Raw genomic sequence first — 21,541 nt, 5'->3', positions numbered from 1 at the left:
CATCACCCCGAGAACACCATCCCCACAGTAAAGCATGGTGGTGGCAGCATCATGCTGTGGGTATGTTTTTCATCGGCAGGGACTGGGAAACTGGTCAGAATAGAAGGAGTGATGGATGGTGCTAAATACAGGGAAATTCTTGAGGGAAGACCTGTTTCAGTCTTCAAGAGATTTGAGACTGGGACGGAGGTTCACCTTCCAGCAGGACAATAACCCTAAGCATACTGCTAAAGCAACACTTGAGTGGTTTAAGGGGAAACATCTACATGTCTTGGAATGGACTAGTCAAAGCCCAGACCTCAATCTGCTGTACACCAGCAGAACCCATCCAACTTGAAGGAGCAGGAGCAGTTTTGCCTTGAAGAATGGGCAAAAATCCCAGTGGCTAGATGTGCCACGCTTACAGAGACATACCCCAAGAGACTTGTAGCTGTAATTGCTGTAAAAGGTGTCTCTACAAAGTATTGATTATTTATGGGGGTGAATAGTTATGCATGCTCAAGTTCTGTTTTTTGTCTTATTTCTTGTTTGTTTCACAATAAAAAATATTTTGCATCTTCAAAGTGGTAGGCATGTTGTGTAAATCAAATGATATACAACCCCCAAATGTCTTTATTTGGAATGGCAAGCCAGAATAAATTGAAATGGGCCTATTTATATAATGAATATGAATTTGGAGGGCAGAAATGATTAAATATTAAAGCATAGGACCTCTAAAATCTTCAGTCATAGAAAAGCTGTACTTAAAGCAGATTAGTAACAATGGCTCATCCCGTGTTCAAGAATGTCCTTTTCCCCTTTACTCAGATTACAACCGCTCACTTTAGATTATTGGAAAATGAAATTGTCTCCAAAATATCACTATTTTTTATAACAAGCCATATAAAGCTGGTTGCAATTTCAATTTAATCCACCAGAAAAGACAGAACAAATATTATGGTTAAACTCAAATATACTAATTGATGATATAATTAGAGATAAAGATCTTTGTAAATTATATCATAAATAGGACTGGTGGATTTAAGTCACACATTCAATTAACAAAAATATATGGAAATGTCTGCTCTATCCAAAATGATAACCAACGGGTTGCAGCATTACCACAAAAATGGAGTAGGGAAGTGGAAGAAGTAAGGAACTTGTCTGTTGCCAGTTGGTATCATTGTTTACCTGTTTAACTAATACATATCGTCAGTACAGAATTGCCAGTTATGACTTTTGCATGGTTGTATTTACACTACATGACCAAAAGTATTTAGACACCTGCTCGTCGAACATCTCATTCCAAAATCATGGGCATTAATATGGAGTTGGTCCCCCTCTTGTTGCTATAATAGCCTCCATTCTTCTGGGAAGGCTTTCCACTAGATGTTGCAACATTGCTGCGGGAACTTGCTTCCATTCAGCCACAAGAGCATTAGTTAGGTTGGGCACTGATGTTGGGCTATTAGGCCTGGCTTGCAGTCAGGGTTCCAATTCATGCCAAAGGTGTTCAATAGAGTTGAGGTCAGGACACTGTGCAGATCAGTCAAGTTCTCCCACACCGATCTTGACAAACCATTTCTGTATGGACCTCGCTTTGTGTACAGGGGCACTGTCATGCTGAAACAGGAAAGGGCCTTCACCAAACTGTTGCCACAGAGTTGGAGGCACAGAATCATCTAGAATGTATGCTGTAGCGTTAAGATTTCCCTTCACTGGAACTAAGGGGCCTAGCCCGAACCATGAAAAACAGCCCCAGACCATTATTCCTTCTCAAACAAACTTTACAATTGGCACTATGCATACAGGTATGTAGCATTCTGCTGGCATCCGCCAAACCAAAATTAGTCTGTCAGACTGCTAGATGGTGAAGCATAATTCATCACTCCAGAGAACGTGTTTTCCACTGCTCCTGGGTCCAATGGCGGCGAGCTTTATACCATTCCAGCCCACGCTTGGCATTGCGCATAGTGATCTCAGGCTTGTGTGCGGCTTCCCTGCTATGGAAACTAATTTCATGATGCTCCCAAATAAACAGTTTTTGTGCTGATGTTGCTTCCAGAGGCAATTTGGAACTCGGTAGTGAGTGTTACAACCAAGGACAGACAATTTTTACGCGCCATTTGTTTCAGCACTTGGCGGTCCCGTTCAGTGATCTTGTGTGGCCTACCACTTCGTTTGCTTAGCTGTTGTTGGTCCTAGACTTTTCCACTTCACAATAACAGCACTTACAGTTCATCGGGGTAGCTCTAGCAGGGCATACATTTGACAAACTGACATGTTGGAAAGGCATCCTATGACTGTGCCACATAGAAAGTCACTGAGCTCTTCAGTAAGGCCATTCTACTGGTGTTTGTCTATGGAGATTGCATGGCTGTGTGCTCGATTTTGATACACCTGTCAGCAATGGGTGTGGCTGAAATAGCCAAATACACTAATTTGAAGGTGTGTCCGGTTGGACATACTGCCAAAGTCTCTAAAACGGCATTGGAGGCAGCTTTTGGTAGAGGAATGAACATCAAATCCTCTGGCAACAGCTCTGGTGGACATTTCTGCAATCGGTTTTGCAATTGCACGCTCTCTCAATATGAGACATCTGTGGCATTGTGTTGCGTGACAAAACTGCACATTTTAAAGTGGCCGATCACGCTGTTTAATCAGCTTCTTGATATACCACAACTGTCAGGTGGAAGGATTATTTTGGCGAAGGAGAAACGCTCACTAACAGGGATGTAAACAAATTTGAGCACAACATTTTTGAGATAAGCTTTTTGAGCGTATGAAACATTTCTGGGATATTTTATTTCAGCTCATGAAACGTGACCAACACTTTACATGTGGCGTTTATATTTTTGTTCGGTGTAAGTGGAACCTGTTTCCGGCAGCTCTGGTGGTCTCACACACTACACTTAACATAGTAAATGTAAATTCTGGACACTCAAATTAGTAAGATATGTTACGTTTGGTACAGGTACATAAGATAGATGGTTGCTTAAGGCCAAAACGAAAGTAGGGTGGACATATAACGCGAATGTCTAGCAACCCAAAGGTTGCATGTTCCAATCTCATCACAGATGACTTTAGCAATTCTTTAACTACTTGCTACTTTTTCGCTACTTAGCATGTTAGCTAACCCTTTCCCTAACCCAGCTAATGTTAGCCAGCTAGCTAGAATTCTTAAAACATTCATACATTTTGATAATTCGTAACATATCAAACTAAATGGGTGATGGACATCCACAGTCCCGTTCTGTGAGCTTGCATCATCTACCACTTCGCGGCTGAGCCGTTGTTGCTCCTAGACATATCCACTTCACAAAAGCAGCACTTACAGTTGACCAGGGCAGGAATTTGACAAACTGACTTGTTGGAAAGGTGGCATCCTATGACGGTGCCACGTTGTAAGACCCTGAGCTCTTCAGTAAAGCCATTCTACTGCCAATGTGACTATGGAGATTGTATGGCTGTGTGCTCAATTTTATACACTTGTCAGCAACGGGTGTGGCTGATATAGCCGAATCCACACATTTTTTGAAGGGATGTCCACATACTTTTGTATATATAGTGTTTGTATTGTGTTGACTATTAAAGTGTCCATTTGTTGAACTTAGCAATCTGCCATCTCTTGAATGCAAAAACCATTAGACCTCCTAGTAAAGCACAACATACACCCACAACAGAATCTGGTGTGAGAATTTGTTTATTTTATGTTGCTTTTACAATATGTACCAAGAATAGAATAATAAGATCTAGCTCTTTGTATTAGAACAAGTGGAGGGAATTAAACTAGTGTTTTTACATCCAAAATATAAACGAATCATTCTTGAATTTAGAATGTACATTGAAAGAAATGCTTGGGTATGGACAAGCTCAACATGCACCCAACAGACACAGCCAACCATTCAATGGATTTATTGTCACAGGCGCACACACTTCCATGGACCCCACACCCTGTCAGCAAGCAGTGCATGCAGTGTACAATAATATTGCATGTCTTGGTACCATCTCAGCAACACGTAAACCTATTCGGTACAATAAGACCACATAGTAGTACATCCTCCATTCTCGAAACAGGCACAGTTGGGGAGGGGATCAGCAGCATTGTTCGTTGTCATTACTTGATTCCTTTCATTTAGCAAAAAAAATTCTCTCATCCTAGTGGCTATTCTACTTAGTAGAAAAAGTATATATAAAATTATGAACCGTAATTATTTAAAAAAAAAAGTTATGCAGTTAATAAAACAACGTATACACTTTCTCACGCTTTGAAGCTTAAAAGACAATATAGTGCTTTTATCTCAATAACTGTACAAAGTTCCTGCAAGAAAAGATCTGTACATGGTTACAGGAAAGTTATGCTAGCAAAAATACAATCTAAAAAAAAAAACACAAAGCCGTACTGAATTCATTCCAATTGTTGTAAATGTGCACAAATGCTGCAACTACATATCTGGAAACTTTTCAAATGGATAAAAGTACTTTATAGCTTTATAGTGGTAAAAAAAAACATGTTGGGTTTTGTTCTTGGTCATATCCCCACCAACACTTGTCAATATTACAGTATCACTTTCAGAATTCATCGTTTCCCCCAATCTATCACAATGATGACGTGATACAGATACGGCTGGAAACAGGACCGTCAGTGTGTTTGATTTGATTAAAAAAGCAAAGCCGGCTTTGTGTGTTCTTGTGAATAACCCAGTGACAAATAGGGCTATTTTCAGATGATTCTTCCAATTGGCACATTAAATCAACACTGTTATGCTAGCATTAATCATTACTGGCCATTATAGTCTCAGTACTGTGTGTGACTGTGCTTGTGCTCTCTTAGTAACTACTGTGAAGTGGATGGCACTTACGTAGGCCTATAGGCGAAACAGAACAGATACAGGGGGTCGTTGAATGTCCAGCCTCGCCCGAGGGACATTGGGTTATGTTACGACAGAGAGTGGGGGTCACCTGTAGGGCAGCTCAGCAGACAGAGTCAGTGTTGAGAGGCAGCCTCCCACTGCGTCGTGCCTCCTTCTCCCTTTTCTCCCTCTGTTTCTCCAGCTTCTCCTGGGCCTTCCTCATGTCCTTCAGCTTCTTCTTGATGGTGGCCCGGTCACTCTGGCTGGACACACCCAGGGCCTGAGGGGACAAACATCACGGGTCACATTCTAGAACACTACTTTCTGAAATGCATATAAACATCGGACAATTTCCTCTTGTTTCTTATGTGTAATTGTCCTTATGCACCGTGTTCGTGTAAATCATTGTGCAATTCACCCTGTTTATGTTTGGCCATTAGGTGGCAGTCAAAGATTAGAAACCTGACTGATATCGAGATGATGCAAGACTTCGCTCTCGCACAGTATCTGCCCATGTGCAACGGTTCCCACGCCGTCCACAGCGTGGTAGCCAGGGCACTAAAACACTGGAGAAGTGAAGCCTCGCGCTTCAACGCTCTTAGTTGTCACAGAAATTGACCCACTATGCTTTGTACATCTATGTCCTATCGCTGTGTCTACCTTTACATTTTCATTTGGCCTTGTTGCTTGTGATGCCCTCTCACCTTCAACTTGTCACTGTCCAGGTGCATGAGCTGATGTCCATCCACACCCTTGGCAGTGAACTCAGGCGTGTATTGGTCCATGTTCATGCCCATCAACCAGTGACAGATTTGCTGATTGGTCCACTCGGAGACGGGGCGGTTCTGCCATTGGTACTCCTTCCCTGTGGGCACTGGCTCGTCATCCAGGGTCTACGGAACACCAAGAAACACATGCCATCCCAAGAAAACGAACAAAAAAACAGTAGCAATAATGTATTAAAGAGCGAATCAATGTCAGTTACATGACAATACGTAAGCACAATATCAAAATATCATGGCACGGTGCAAAGTGACAAATCCCATTTTTTTTTTTTTTAAAGAAGCTGTGTGCGCACTGGTCAATTCAGTTTGTCACAGTGCTGTTAAGTGGAAGAGGCCACGACATGTAGACGGAGCATGTTTGTTTTGTTCTACCTGGCTTGTTTGAGTGTAGTAGGCAGGGCTTTGGTCTTAACGTTTATCTGAGTATAAATAAAAATCACTTATCGACTGAAACACCTACAAGATAAGCCGTACAGCCACAAAACACAGCCATACACACAATGCGAACACCATATACACAAAACACAGCCATACACACAATGCGAACACCATATACACAAAACACAGCCATACACACAATGCGAACACCATATACACAAAACACAGCCATACACACAATGCGAACACCATATACACAAAACACAGCCATACACACAATGCGAACACCATATACACAAAACACAGCCATACACACAATGCGAACACCATATACACAAAACACAGCCATACACACAATGCGAACACCATATACACAAAACACAGCCATACACACAATGCGAACACCATATACACAAAACACAGCCATACACACAATGCGAACACCATATACACAAAACACAGCCATACACACAATGCGAACACCATATACACAAAACACAGCCATACACACAATCCGAACACCATATACACAAAACACAGCCATACACACAATGCGAACACCATATACACAAAACACAGCCATACACACAATGCGAACACCATATACACAAAACACAGCCATACACACAATCCGAACACCATATACAAAGGGATGTTCCTTTCCACTAAACAGACACAGGAGCAGCACAGATCATTCTACGGTCTAACCAAGGAGCCTCTTCTGCTAGTTCGGCAAGCTGACTTGCACATCAAGGACCCGAAGCTAAAGACAGAAACGTCTTTTAACACCACACAGACAACTTCATCACACACATGCAACTTCACTCTCCGGCGGCCATTCACAATTCCATCATCACAGCCGCACGGGGGGGGCAAAGAGCATGCAGAGACATCTGAGCAGCACCATCCCACACGGGCTTTTGTGGACGTGGAACAAAGAGAGAGAGAGAGAGAGAGCACTCACCTCACTGGACGAGAAGACTAAAGTATGTGAACGCCCAGGCAGATTGGGCTCTGCAACTAAGCCTGCGATGTCTGAACTGGGGCTGCCAGGGTTTGAATCGTCTATGACTGACAAACTCTGGAACAAGCGGAAACAAGGAGGAACGCATTAACTAGACAAACACATGGGTGGGTAAACAACAGGTCTTTACTCTGGGGAGTAAAAGCTCTAGGGAGGAAGGGGATCCACAGTAGTACCGGTAAAACATGGAACCTTAGGTTGAGAACTAGAACAGTGCATTTTCTGAAGAGAAAGTGGCGCGCTTGCAAGCTTGTGAAGGATCGATTGATTCCTAAGACAAACAAACTACTTCTACTACGACACTTAATTCTAATCATCAAGTCGCGTATGATATGAGTGTGAAAGGTTAGATTTAGAATGCTCGACACACTACCACAAACCCAAGTCCACTACGACGACACAAATCAATTTGGGGGTATAATTAGTATGATCTAGATGCGAAATGAACAATCACAACACTAGATGAAGGGTTAGTTCTAGTCTACAAGCTCCTCTAAGATTGGGGGGGGGGGGATAAAAAGGAAATCATACTGTACCAAATCTAACGAGCGACTGAACAAAGAGGACCAGGAGAGATTTGTCTGTTTTGAAAGAAGGACTGTTAGTGAGCGAGCTTGTCAGGTCGTTCTCCCTACTTTACACTGTGGATCACACTGCTCTGGCTGGCACAGGACCATGGGGCACAGACTCCGAGAAGTAGAATCCCAGCCAGCAGAACCAGGGGAGACCCTGTTTGTGGCCAACACTCCCCACACACTGCCCACTATCTCCCCATAGCCCTGGTGCTGTTGGCCTCCATCTACACCCCAGGCAGCCTGGTTGTGAATTAGTCAGGCCTGTTTTGAGTAGATGCATTTCAAAATGGGGATAATTCTGTGGTTGCTAAGCCATTGAAATGCCAGTGAATCCTCCTCCTCTCTCTCTCTGATTAATAACCAATCAGCGTCTCAAAAAGCACCCTATATAGGGCACTACTTTTGAACTGCAATGTCATCATCCCTCGCTGGGAAACACGACGCCGGCCGGCCGGCCGGCCGCTGCACATCTCTTGACTGGATTCTCTATTTATTTCCATGCAGAGCAGAAACCTTGAACTGTGGACTACTGATCAAAGAATCACTGACTTATTACTGGCATGAATTGGTCCAGAAATAGGGGTCAGTTCAGTGACACAGTGAAGGCATTCCATTTCACTTTGTAGTAGCCAGAGCCATTTATTTCGAGAGTTAGGCCAACTTTTAGAATTTTGAATACTCAGTTGCATAGCATTGTTTAAATCATCCCCCATGTAATGTTAATGGCTGGCTAACATGGCTGCCATAGAATGTTGAGGTGTCATGCAAATGCCTCGTAAACGCAGAAACCCTTACTGGCCCAACCCTTTAAATACATGGCTTTAGTAGTAGCTAATGAAATGTCATTTTGAGTCCCGGCTGGATTTGGCATACTAATTCAAATGGCTTCATACAATCCTCTCCTCAATGCAAATGTCTTCTGCTTCTTGTTTGTTACCGGCGATCCTGAATTTACTGAACATCTGTGTCTAGATTACGAGGGCTTTTTCTTCCCGTCTTTTGCCCGGGGTCAGCTGAGGGGCGCGTGCGCGTGCTTACCTTGTTTTTGCGGTCCTGGCTCTGCTCGCTGCTGGTCTCAGTGGCTGCGTATGGTAGGCTGCTGCTGGAGGACGAAGGCTCCTTGTCCCTGTCTCGGTCTCTGTCCCCAAACCAGGAGAAGGGCATACAGGTGGGTATAGAGGTCATGGACTCAGAGGGGGACAGGTTCCCTCCAGGTTCCTCCAGGAGCTCGGCAGAACCCCTGGGCATTAGGAAAATTAAGAAAAATAAGCTTAAGTCTCCAAATGACATATTGTCTCTTCAATAGCAGAGCTGTGAGTGTACGGTGATGACATAGCCAGGATGTGGTGACACGGTAGGCATAGTGACAAGACATACCTGCTGTCCAGAGATGCTCGCATCGCCTCCTTGTCATGTTTCTTCCCTTTGCCACCAGACTTCCGAAGGCCACTGTTGGTTTTCAAAAGCTTTAGATAACACAGGACTGACAAAATTGAAAACAAAATCATTCTCTCAGGCACTTACCCAAAAATCGTCTTTTTGGGTTTTCCTGCTGAAGAACTCTCATTTGTCTCATCTGTAACAGAGTCACATTTTCAAAATAACATATTTACATCAACTGCTGCAAGCAGAGAGCCAGTAAGAGACACATCAATATGGTGACAGTCAGTGGCGATAGTAGCAACATCTTGTTTTGGAAATGTACTGCGTGAGGAGAATGCTGTGGTCAGCAGACTGATCTCTGGATATGGGACAGTACCTTTGAGCTCCTTGCCCTTCCCCCTGGACTCCCGTTTCTTCACATTGCGCTGGAGCCCTGAGGGGGAGTGTGGCGAGAGCAAAGCGGTATCTTTAGGCGGCGACAGAGAAGGACTGCTCCCACTCTCGGTGCTGTTTCTCTGGGACGGGGGCAGGGAGGAGCTGCTGGAGAGCTCCAGCTTGCTCCTGGGTCTCTCCCCAGCCTCGGGGATCTCGTCCTTCTGGCCGTTCCCAGGGTAACAGATGGGCACCGGCAGGGACAGGCTCTCCTGGATGGACCTCCTCTTCCTGGCATAGTCCTCCTCTGCATCCTCCTCCTCTTCCTTGTTCTCCTGGAGGGAAAGACACCGTCAGCAGTGTTGACTAAAGAGACAAAACAGTGTCTCCGTGACGGGACTGACCCACGTGAGCATTGGTATTGAACACGCAGTCAACAGAAGGAGATGAGGAAGGATGTGTCTTTGAATTAGCTGGTACTATTCACCCTGATATTACTTCCCAAAATGAACGAGAGAACATTCTGAGCTGACCTGCGACTGGCAAGGGGACGCGCCAAGGTTCTCCTTCAGTTTGTTGCGAGACGGACGATTCCTCCTTGGGGCCAGTAATCCCTTGGCCTTGTGTGCACTGGTGTCCAAGCGGTCAGTCTCAGGGACCAGCTCGCTCCAGTCTGTATCTGTGGGGGAGGGACAAAAACACAGCTCGGTACAGTAGACAGTAAGGCCTGGGAATTGTCAGGGACCTCATGATACGATGTCGCCTTCCTGCTGATACGATTCAGTACTCAGATTTTAATTGCGATTTGATGTGCCAACCATATTGCTGACTATGAGTCTGCTGCAGAGAGACGAGAACAGGAGAAGACGAGTTTCGATCAGTCGGGGAAATAAAAGTGGTGAAAACATGTCGGCTCACGATCCCAAAATAATACTGCCATAAGTGACTATCACTTTTTTTCTCGATCACTACTACACGAGGTACACACGCTGCCTCCCTATTCCCTATTTAGTGAACTACTTCTGGTCAGGGCCCACTTGTTCACTGAGTGCACAAAACATTAGGAAAACATCTAATATTGAGTTGTACCTCCTTTTGCCCTCAGAACTGCCTCAATAGTCGTTGCATGGACTCCACGAGGTGTCGAAAGCGTTCCACAGGGATGCTGACCCATGTTGACGCCAATGCTTCCCACAGTTGGTGTCAAGTTGCTGACATCAATAAGGGATCGTAGCTTTCACCTGGTCATCCTGTCATGTTCCTAATGTTTTGTGCACTCAGTGTATAGTTAACAAGGGTGTCATTTGAGATGTATCCACACTCTTGCCCTCTTTTAGTGGTAAATGGAGGATGGCTACTAGACTCCTACTTACCTAACAGTAGAGAGTCCACAGACTGTGTGTTGGTGACCGGGCCTTCACTCCCCTGGCTGCTCCATCGTCTTTCCTCTGCAAAGTCAGCAGATGGACCGCTGCCCTCCAGGACCGCTATCTGAGGAGAGAACCACAGAACGGACCATCAACCCTCTCTTCTTCTCCACGAGGTCTGAACCCTCTCTCCTTCTCCACGAGGTCTGAACCCTCTCTCCTTCTCCACGAGGTCTGAACCCTCTCTCCTTCTCCACTAGGTCGGAACCCTCTCTCCTTCTCCACGAGGTCTGAACCCTCTCTCCTTCTCCACTAGGTCGGAACCCTCTCTCCTTCCCCACTAGGTCTGAACCCTCTAAGTCTCCACTACGTCTGTTAGAATATTCCAGTCTCTTTCTCATAATTTGTAAATGAGAACTTGTTCTCAACTAGCCTACCTGGTTAAATAAAGGTGAAATAAATACTAATATGTTCCTCTCACCCGGTCCTGCAGGCTTTCAAGCTGCTCCTTGTACCATCGATCCTTCTCATCTAGAACTTTCTTCAGCTCCTCCTCCTTCTTCACAAAGTCAATCTCCCTGGAAAGGAATCAGACCATTAGACTTCAAAATCATTCCACTGACGTGTGGACATACAGTGCATACATACATACAGCGATTGAACCCAATCGAAACATCTCTGGAGAGACCTGAAAATAGCTGTGCAGCAACGCTCTCCATCCAACCTGACAGAGCTTGAGAGGATCTGCAGAGAAGAATGGGAGAAACTCCCCAAATACAGGTGCGCCAAGCTTGTAGCGTCAAACCCAAGAAGACTCGAGGCTGTAATCACTGCCAAAGGTGCTTCAACAAAGTACTGAGTAAAGGGTCTGAATATTTATGTACATGTGATATCTTATTTAATTTTTTGCAAAAATGTCATTACGGGGTATTGCGTGTAGATTGATGAGGGGGGGAAAACGATTGAATCCATTTGAGAATAAGGCTGTAACGTGATAAAATGTGGAAAATGTCAAGGGATCTGAATACTTTCCAAATGCACTGTACTGTACTTTTTACACAACATGACTCAGCATAGAGGAAGTGGAAGAATGCCTTCAGCTTGTTTAGAATGAGGGAAGCACAGGTCAACACAAGTCGAGACTTCGAAATAACGCACTTCTAAATAACTTGACCCCAAGTGAACTCAACTCACTTCTGCTGGTAGTCTTTGAGAAGTTTCTTGGCCTTGTTGTATTTCTTGTCCAGCGTCTCGTACTGGCTCTGGCTCTCAGACAGGTGCTCGTTGACAGTTTTACACAGAGCCTGGGCTTCTAGCCAGTACCCTTCCAGATTCAACATTTTCTCATTGCTGCTCTCAATCTTCTGCTCCAACTCAGCCACTCTCGTCTCCCTGGATGCTTTGTCCTCCTCGGACGCCCTTAACTGTAGAGGAAGAGTGAAATGTATTTTTTTAGTACCTAAATCTAAAAGGCTTCTCATCTACTAGTACAATCAACGTATTCAAAAATCATTACGGTCAGTCAGATGAGACAGACAAGACGACAATTATGGGTTGGTCACCGGCCGGGGCGACAGATTGCGCTCCATGCATTGACCCATATGTACTCATGTTTATGAAACAGTAGCTTGCCCTCCAGATGTACATACCTTTTCCTTCAGTTGGTTTATTGCCGCTGTTCCTAAGCTGTGTTTCAGTTGGAGCTAGGGTAAAGAGAGAAACCATTTCAGTAACAAAAACAAGCACATTTCACACAAGCATTTACACATCCGCCATAATATAAAGTGGTGGTAATTCTATCAGGTGAAATACCTCCTGGAATTTTAAGCCCATCTGCGTGGAGTCCATGTTGAAGGGCATGAACATGGCCTCTGTCTCCGGCGGGTCAAACACCTCCACCGTCCTTCCGCCAGGGAAACTAGACCTTAGCATATCTTCCTCCTCGCCGTCTTCCTCCTCGTAGTGCTCCTCCTGAAACATAACCAACCACATCACACGGCCAGTCACCTAGCCACGCCCACGTGGCGCCCTGCGGCTCGGCGCCCAGCGGGGAGGTATGGGTAATCACTACATCATATCCCGGTGTTACCGTGACAGCCTGCAGGAGAGCCAAGCGGGAGCCCTGTGTCAGAAGGAAACTCATCTCTGCGTCAACATGTTCCATCACACAACCAACCCCGAACACGAGGCAACACAGGGAAAAACACTGCATAAATCCCCACACAGCTCATTGACTTGCATACCTACACAGAAATAATTCAACATCTGCCCATTTTGTCACCCACCACCAACCACACAGCTCCTTGTACACGAGTAGCCCAGTATTGAAGTAGATGCACTCGTATGAAATATGTTCCACAACGGGACATGTTTTATCACCTTTTAAGAGATTCAATAGGCTTAAGCTTTTTCTTGCTTTTCCAGGAGCCCTACCTCTCTGTGCTCAGTTCCTCTATAAATAAAGGCTTGTGGTTGCTTGTGCTTTTGAAAAGCAAACATTGCACAATTCCAGACCCCCCCCCCCCCCCCCCCACCCCACACAGCCCCAGGGTGACAACACACCATGCTTATTCACTGCTACCTTCCCTGCTGGAGTGGCGACTGGACTAACCAAAGGGCCAGGTTTGGGTGAGGCCGCCCAGGTGACTCACCTCCTCGGTGGACTGTTCGTAGGGGTCGTCCCGGTGCTGCTGCTCCTGCTGGCTCTTCTCCTGCTCCAGAGTCTCGCTGATCAGACGCGCCACCTCGCTCTGTGTCCCCGGCTTCTCCCGGCCAATCAGAAAGCTGTTTGTGTGAGAGCGTGGTGGGTCAGCGTGAAGAGGGGTAGTACCAGCAGATGCCTGGCTGGTCGATGACATTCCCTTTGCTCTAAGCCTTGGCATACCAGTTTAGTTCCAATCATAATAGCTGACTCATGCTGATAAGAGTCAGTGTAAATGTCAGGCAAAACGGATTAAAGCTGTTTATTGAACTTTTCCTAGAGTGTGAGCGTGTCGTTTGCCTGCGGTGAATCATTCACCTGCGCCCTATGTGGGCCTGCTCTCTTTGTGTAGGCTTGAGGCACACTCAGTATACAATAATAAAAACAAACCCATTTACTTTTTCAACATCTCTCAAGGATATTTATTTTCCTCCAGTCATACCCGAACAACTTTAAAACGATAGCTATGAGGTCATTTACTGGTAGGCTACCGGACGGCCACATGTTTAATCTCAGAACACAAGGGGGGGGGGGGGGCGAGGCTGCTCACACCTAGGATCATAAGGACTTATTTCAAAATGTACTACTGAAGCTGGACTGAGCTCACCTGACCGTTCCTTTCGTGTTCTTCAGGACTGTAGCAGCAAACAGCTGAGTCACTCCCACCAGACTGATCCCGTCCACCTCCACTATCTGGTCATTCACCTGGATCCTAGGGGAAAGGACAACACGTCATCGTAAGGCATCGCGTAGATGTCGGAAAGAGGGCGTGTAATCGACAAGGGGCGCCCTGGAACCACGTCGTAGTAATAACTCCTTTCCTTTTTTCAGCGAACAAATTCTTCCAGCTGGCAGCGCAACATAAGGCCAGATTCCCTGGGAAGCGGAAGGAGCTATTTTCTTTCGCTGCCTCACAGGGTTATAAATACAGCCAGTTGCTTAGAAATGGTGTCTGAAGACCAATGGGGAAATGCAGCATTTGTACCCTTTCACATCCCCACAGTGTTGTGGACTATCGAGATGGCTCTGTAATGCATCCAGAGACAGTTCCAGGTGTCTACGGTACCACGCATTTGAACTGCCAAGGTTAAAACACGGTTCAAATGTGAATGCTTCTGTTAAGCACGGTAGAGTGGGGCATCACCTGCCATCCCGTTCAGCCGCTCCCCGCTCTGTTATGGTCTTCACAAAGATTCCCAGTTTCTCCAGGCCCTGGTCAGCTCCCACTCCCATCCCTATGATACTGATGCCCAGGCCGTTATCTCCTGTGGGACAAAACAAGGATGGGGAGTTAGAATGGATGGATGGGAATCCATTCTCTGGACAACTGTGATGAGGATGCTGCTCGTTGCCAGGGCGGCCTTGTAAAAAAGAAAACCTCAAATGGTACTCAGAGACACTTGGGTTAATAAAAGGAAAGACGAAATGCAGACGAGAACACGGACCCTTTTCAATTTCCACGGGGAACACGTCCATCTTCTCCACCCTCTTCTCCAGCTCGTACTCAGCCGACGCCGCCACGGGGTCCACCTCATCGTTGCGCCGGTCGTATTCCTCGTTAGAGTAGGTGCTGAACACCTGCAGTGTGGAAGCAAGCACAAGAGGTCTTACAACTAGGCTCACCACAGTGTCCACAAACAACAAGCAATGGACTTAAAAAGGTTGACTCTCAACCCAAATTTCAGCCTTTGCCCGACCCCTTTAAAAAAAAAAAAAAATGCATTCAGGTAAGAATTGGTCTTAAATATTAATTTTGGCGGTGGGTGAACATAGTGGTACCTGATCCCAACACATCACGAGCAAATACGGCTCTGGACTGCTAGTTAGCTCACAGCGGTAAAGCGCAGAGTTCCTGACATCTATTGCCACTTGCGGTGTAAGTTTGAATCCTCCATTGGATGCCAAATAAATCTGAAATGTGGACTCATATTTATTGCGGTATTGTGGTGGGAAGAAAAGTGCAATCGTCACCTTGAATATTAAGATTAGTGGCTCAATTCGATCCAGCCCTCATTGCAGTATTTACGCAGTAGCTCTTTTCCCCCAATGGTCAAATACACGCACAGAATGGTCTTGGGTACTGTATAAAACCCTAGAACTACTACCAGGGCGACCCCTCTCACAGGTATGCTTTCGCTTTTCAGAATTAGAAGTGTGTGGGCACGGGATGAATATTGTATATAAAGGATAAAAACAATTATTAAAAAAAACATCTGCCCCATGTGGGATTAGAACTTACAACCATTGAACTATTTTGCAAAGAAAATCATATATATATATATATTAACTGAAATATCACATTTACATAAGTATTCAGACCCTTTACTCAGTACTTTGTTGAAGCACCTTTGGCAGAGGTTACAGCCTCGAGTCTTCTTGGGCATGACACTACAAGCTTGGCACACCTGTATTTGGGGAGTTCCTCCCATTCATCTCTGCTCTCTCAAGCTCTGTCAGGTTGGATGGGGAGCGTCGCTGCACAGCAATTTTCAGGTCTCTCTGAAGATGTTCGATCGGGTTCAAGCCCGAGCTCTGGCTAGGCTACTCAAGGACATTCAGAGACTTGTCCCACTCCTGCGTTGTCTTGGCTGTGTGCTTAGGGTCGTTGTCCTGCTGGAAGGTGAACCTTCGCCCCAGTCGGAGGTCCTGAGCACTCTGGAGAAGGTTTTCATCAAGGATCTCTCTACTTTGCACCGTTCATCTTTGCCTCGATCCTGACTAGTCTCCCAGTTCCTGTCGCTTAAAAACATCCCCACAGAAAATAGTTCAATCTTGGTTTCATCAGACCAGAGAATATTGTTTCTCATGGTCTGAGAGAGTCTTTAGGTGACTTTTGGCAAACTCCAAGCGGGCTGTCATTTTACTGTGGAGTGGCTTCCATCTGGCCACTCTACCATAAGTCCTGATTGGTGGAGTGCTGCAGAGATGGTTGTCCTTCTGGATGGTTCTCCCATTTCCACAGAGGAACTCTGGAGCTGTGTCAGAGTGACCACCGGGTTCTTGGTCACCTCCCTGACAAAGGCCTTTCTCCCTGATTGCTCAGTTTGGCCGGGTGGCCAGCTCTAGGAAGAGTCTTGGTGGTTCCAAACTTCTTCCATTTAAGAATGATGGAGGTCAATTCCTTCAACCTCATTGTTTGTTTTTTTTGCTCTGACATGCACTATCAACTGTGGGATGTTATATAGACAGGTGTGTGCCTTTCCAAATCATGTCCAATCAACTGAATTTACCAGAGCTGGACTCCAATCAAGTTATAAAAACATCTCAAGGATGATCAATGGAAACAGGATGCACCGGATCTCAGTGACGATTCTCATAGCAAAGGGTCTGAATACTTATGTAAATAAGGTACGTCTGTATTTGATTTTTAATACATTTTCGCTTTGTCATTATGGGCTATTGTGTGTAGATTGACGAGGGGGAAAAAAGTTACATTTAGTCCATTTTAGAATACGGCTGTAACGTAACAAAATGTGGAAAAAGGGTAAAGGTCTGAATACTTTCCTGAATGCACTGTAAGAAACGGTAAGCAAAAACATTTCAATGTGGTCATATGCGGCAATGTGCCCTACTGCCTTTTGAATTGTGTGTAACGTCAGTTGTCTAGTCAAGGAAGCGTCATGCTAAATATATTGGCACACTTCACTTACCAAGAAAGTCGTGCTGTCACCAGCTTTTATAGTAAGCTTTGAGGTGGTACCAACCCAGCACATCTAGAAGAGAGTGTATTTCATGTCGAACCCCTCCCTTGAGATGACGTAGGTGCCTCTACATCACAATTTCAATGGTAGAATTGAACCGCTAGGGGCAAAATAGGCTAGATTTACTACTAAAAGTGTATGACTTCTGCAACAAACTTAAAATGAAGACCAGAATTGGCGTTTCATTCTAAATAAGCCAAAAACATTTGGTTTTCAATTATTTTTTATTTACTTCATGAAAGTTTCTCTGTAATAAAGGGCCAGACACATTTTCTGTCTGTCTGTACTCATAAAACGAGTGTTATTAAAATAGGCCTGTTCTGCTTAAAACTATTGTATTTATCAGTCTCTACCGTGGTTATGAGTTTCAATAAATATGAAGCAGACTAGGCCTTGAGGTCTGAAACTCTAACCCTTCTTCATTAGTTATCAATAAAAACAAAACAGTGCTCCCAGTACCATCAACAGTTGTTCACCCTTTGTATTGCCAGTGAAAGAAGCCTCTGTCTCTGTTATTTTTCAGACAGTGAGGTAGCTCAGTGTCTCACCAGTTTACAGCAAACAGACGCGCTGAGGCATACAAATGCCCGTATGCACAAAGACGCACTGTTCCAGGGATTTCATTAAGGTTTAAAGAACCTATGATTTGAGCAGACATAACATAGCAGGCTGGTTCAGTCTCAGTTCACCGACGATGTGGCCGATTTCTTGTTAAGGACCTTAGTTGCACACACAGTATGGCAGGCAAAGAACGCCCCGCGAGAAAGTAGGCCACAGCTGGGAGGAAAAGAGAAATAGATGTGGCAAAGAGCAATGCTCTGTGGAAACAGGTGGTAATCCTCAGTACTAAAATGAAGAGATAACATGAACAGCGGACAGAAAGCCTGTATTCAGTCCCCAATCTTCTGCTCTCTGCCAGGTTTCATTGCAGGTTGGCCATTTCTATGATTAAATCAAACATTGCATACTATGGTATAAATACTAAAGTATTTACTGTAGAGTTTTTGTAGACTTTACTATTAGTATTTACAGTTAACCATAGTATAAATAGTGTAGTAAAATAAAAAATGTAGTATATATACACACTATAGTAATCAGTGTAGTGTTTTTGCAGATTGTAGTATACTGCAGTGTTTCTGCAGATATTACTGTAGTATTTACTATAGTGTTTTTGTTGCATTATCTTTGACATAGAAGTGAAACCTCCCGGAGAAACACTAAAATAGCAAAGTTTCCATAAACTGTAGGTCGGTCGGTAGGTAGGTAGGACTGGGGTCTGAACAGATAGTTCAGAGATTCTGTTCTATAACCTGTACTGAACAAAATATGGTCTATTCTTGGCATGTAGGTTTCTTACTTATGGCACAAATGGGATATGGGAAGGGAAATGGGCAGGGTATATGCAAATTAAATACTCTAGTATTTACTACAGTTTTAAAAAAGTGTCATGTTTTGCAGACCTTCCTGTAGTATTTGCTAGTGTTTTTTCCCGCCGGATAATACTGTAGTATATGCTATAGTATTCTACAATATACTACAACATTCTATAGTAAGTACTACACATGATCGATGGATATTAGAGTGTGTAGTATAGTATTCTACAGTATACTACAGTTTACTCCAGAATTATAGTATATAGTATGTACTGGAATATTCTATATTAAAATGTAAGTATTTTGGGAATCTGGGTTTGGCGGATGTCAGGAAACCCCTACCTGCCCGAATGCATAGTGCCAGCTGTAAAGTTTGGTGGAGGAGGATCTTTCATGGTTCGGGCTAGGCCCCTTAGTTCCAGTGAAGGGATATTTAATGGTACAGCATACAATTACCTTTCAGACGATTCTGTACTTCCAACATTGTGGCAACAGTTTGGGGAAGGTCTTTTCCTGTTTCAGCATGACAATGCCCCCGTGCACAAAGCGAGGTCCATACAGAAATGGTTTGTGAGATCAGTGTGGAAGAACTTGACTGGCCTGCACAGAGTCCTGACCTCAACCCCATCAAACACCTTTGGGATGAATTGGAACGCCGACTGCGAGCCAGGCCAAAATCGCCCAAAATCAGTGCGTGACCTCACTAATGCTCGTGGCTGAATGGAAGCAAGTCCCCACAGCATTGTTCCAACATCTAGTGAAAAGCCTTCCCAGACGTATGGTGGCTGTTATAGCAGCAAAAAGGGGGGGGGGACCAACTCCATATTAATGCCCATGATTTTGTAATGAGATGTTTGATTAGCAGGTGTCCACATACATTTGGTCATGTAGTGTATGTATCCGACCTATCTAAAGCAGCCTGGGCTGTGGGCTCCAAGGCCTTTATGGCATGTCGTCTCTTCCTCAGTCACAATGTGATATCCAGCCAGAGAGACAGAGCCAGAGCAAGCAGTGCAGCCAGATGGGAATTCAAAGCTGCTTTTTACAGATGAGCACAGGTCTGCTCTGGGACATCACCAGTAACACAGTAAGCTCTACTGATCACATGGATAGAGCTCTTCGGGCGTTGATTTTTTTTCAGACATCCTCTGTGTCAAGAACTCCGGGAAACTGCAGATTTGTTTGGGTTTAAAAAGAAAAAGGAATGCTGACGAGTCTACAACTGTCAAAGCCAAAGGAATGAACTCAGTCTAGTGTGGATTCTGTTCTCCCTCATTTCTAAGGCATGGGGTCAGCTTCAAGTGTGACCTCACTGAAACAGTGCTCTCCATACATGGACAGAGCAGTTGTTACCTCATGCATCCACAGTGTCTGGACCCTACCCAATGCCCTCACCATGTTATTACAACTCAATGAAGGGCTCAGAAAAGAGGGGCCCACTGTTCCAGTCAGAGCACTTTAAATCGAGTAGAGAATACCAGAGACAAACAAAAACGGGCTCAGTTATTCTCCAGAGGAAAGACGTAAAGCCTGGCATCAACTGACCGTCCATGGTTTGGGAAGTTAGACGTCTAACTGGGAAAGACTTATCCTCTCTCTCTCTCTCTCCATGGCGGTTCATGGCCGTTGTGATCTCCCGAGTGCTCCCCAGATGTCGCGAGCGGTGCGGACGTATGGTCCGGGAGATTAAAGCACGCCGTCCTCAGAGAGAAACAGGAGGTTGCCGTCTGCTCGGGGCTGGCAGAGTGGGACTGAGAGCAAGGCTATAGGATTAGAACCGGGTTTCGTTTGGAAGCTTGGCTGGAGTCGTAGTGAGAAGGCTGCACGGTGTAATCCAGTACACATTTCCACAGCCCCGAGGTCTGGATCCCAGGAGCGTGTCTGGACTTGAGGATCCAGGCAGGCCAGGCGGTCGGTCGTCTCCGACACCCGCCGTCTCTGTGTAGACTACTATGGGTTTCTCACATGAACATTCCTAGTGTAAACAGATTGGAAACCAAAAAGGGTGTGTACACACTACTGCAATTTTGTGGTGAATGGAAGAATGCCATTTAGGAAGCCTCATCCCTCTCCTAGAAGCCCAGCTCTACTCTCCTCGTCATCTTATCAGAGGTAGAGCTAGCTTTCGACCGTGTCTCTGGGTATAATTTAGTTTTAGCTGAACACTATCCTCTCCTCCTCAAAGGCAAGGCCATGTCATGAAGGATTCGCATTAGAGTGGATCTGCCAAATAATAAAGGGCGTACAAATGTTCTCTGGTATTTCAAATGAAAACAGTTCAGTCAAAGCACATCAGTCCTTGGTTTATCTGACACACACACACACACACACACACACACACACACACACACACACATTTAAAAAAAGGTTGAGAACAATGTGCTCTACAAACGTCCGTATTTACATGAACAACCAGGCAGATCAGTTTGGGGATTTAATAGCCAGTTCAAATCCAAACAAATCAATAAAAACGAAAGCAGACAGAAAATGTCATTAAAAGATGAAAAAGGCTTGGTTTTGGGGGTTTACAGTAATTAGGTGGAGAAAACGTAATAGAAAATGTAACTGTGGAACGGAGGGAACACACTGATGATTCCCAGGCTCCAGTTGGACTCTGCAGCACTGAAGTGGTTTTGCTTGGCTTCTTCCCTGGCACTTTTTCTGTACCGACTTTCCTGTTGCCATGGAGTACTTCCAGCTATTCGGAACAACGTTCCTTTCTCTTGCGGCTGAAACCTAATCACTCAAGCACTGTCTTGTGTGGTAGACACAAGAAAAAGACTCAGAAATCAAATCTATTTATTAGCCCCGAAAAGAAAAACACACAGCTTGCTGTTGTTATCACCGATCTCCAGTTACCATGTGAAACCCCCAGTTACCTTTATCTCTGTGTGCAGGCCTGGTGGTTGGGCAGGTACGGGTCACCATTGGTTCCAATTCTGGAGGCCCAACTTTCAGTGAACATCACTTAGCCTACACCGACCAGGACAAGCAGATTCAAAATCAATTGGTCAAGCTCACTGCATTTCCTTTGACTACTTGGCTGAAAG

At 44.9% G+C, this 21,541-nt stretch overlaps 1 protein-coding gene across 6 annotated transcripts in view; it reads right to left on the bottom strand.

Moving 5' to 3' along the window:
• Nucleotides 1-3,666: 3,666 nt before the first annotated feature.
• Nucleotides 3,667-21,541, bottom strand: part of LOC110501450 (neurabin-1) — a 33,950-nt gene continuing 16,075 nt past the window's right edge. For 2 of the 6 annotated variants that reach the window (XM_036958813.2, XM_090215607.1), the window contains exons 3-20: nt 14,863-14,995; nt 14,562-14,682; nt 14,025-14,129; nt 13,368-13,500; nt 12,529-12,687; nt 12,366-12,419; nt 11,911-12,140; nt 11,198-11,294; nt 10,723-10,840; nt 9,883-10,028; nt 9,354-9,684; nt 9,119-9,170; nt 8,972-9,043; nt 8,633-8,834; nt 7,556-7,600; nt 6,960-7,076; nt 5,537-5,725; nt 3,667-5,112 (exon numbers count right to left, since the gene is read on the bottom strand). In XM_036958813.2, coding sequence (XP_036814708.2) covers nt 4,954-5,112; nt 5,537-5,725; nt 6,960-7,076; nt 7,556-7,600; nt 8,633-8,834; nt 8,972-9,043; nt 9,119-9,170; nt 9,354-9,684; nt 9,883-10,028; nt 10,723-10,840; nt 11,198-11,294; nt 11,911-12,140; nt 12,366-12,419; nt 12,529-12,687; nt 13,368-13,500; nt 14,025-14,129; nt 14,562-14,682; nt 14,863-14,995 — 2,463 coding nt within the window. In that variant the 3' untranslated portion in view covers nt 3,667-4,953. The remainder of the gene's footprint in view (nt 5,113-5,536; nt 5,726-6,959; nt 7,077-7,555; nt 7,601-8,632; nt 8,835-8,971; nt 9,044-9,118; nt 9,171-9,353; nt 9,685-9,882; nt 10,029-10,722; nt 10,841-11,197; nt 11,295-11,910; nt 12,141-12,365; nt 12,420-12,528; nt 12,688-13,367; nt 13,501-14,024; nt 14,130-14,561; nt 14,683-14,862; nt 14,996-21,541) is intronic. The other 4 variants (XM_036958814.2, XM_090215608.1, XM_036958815.2 and 1 more) reach the window with 2 other exon arrangements.

The sequence above is a fragment of the Oncorhynchus mykiss genome, chromosome 22, assembly GCF_057628025.1.
Source record: "Oncorhynchus mykiss isolate SJ-2025 chromosome 22, ASM5762802v1, whole genome shotgun sequence".
NCBI lineage: Eukaryota > Metazoa > Chordata > Actinopteri > Salmoniformes > Salmonidae > Oncorhynchus > Oncorhynchus mykiss.
This window is presented reverse-complemented; position numbering and strand designations above follow the sequence as displayed.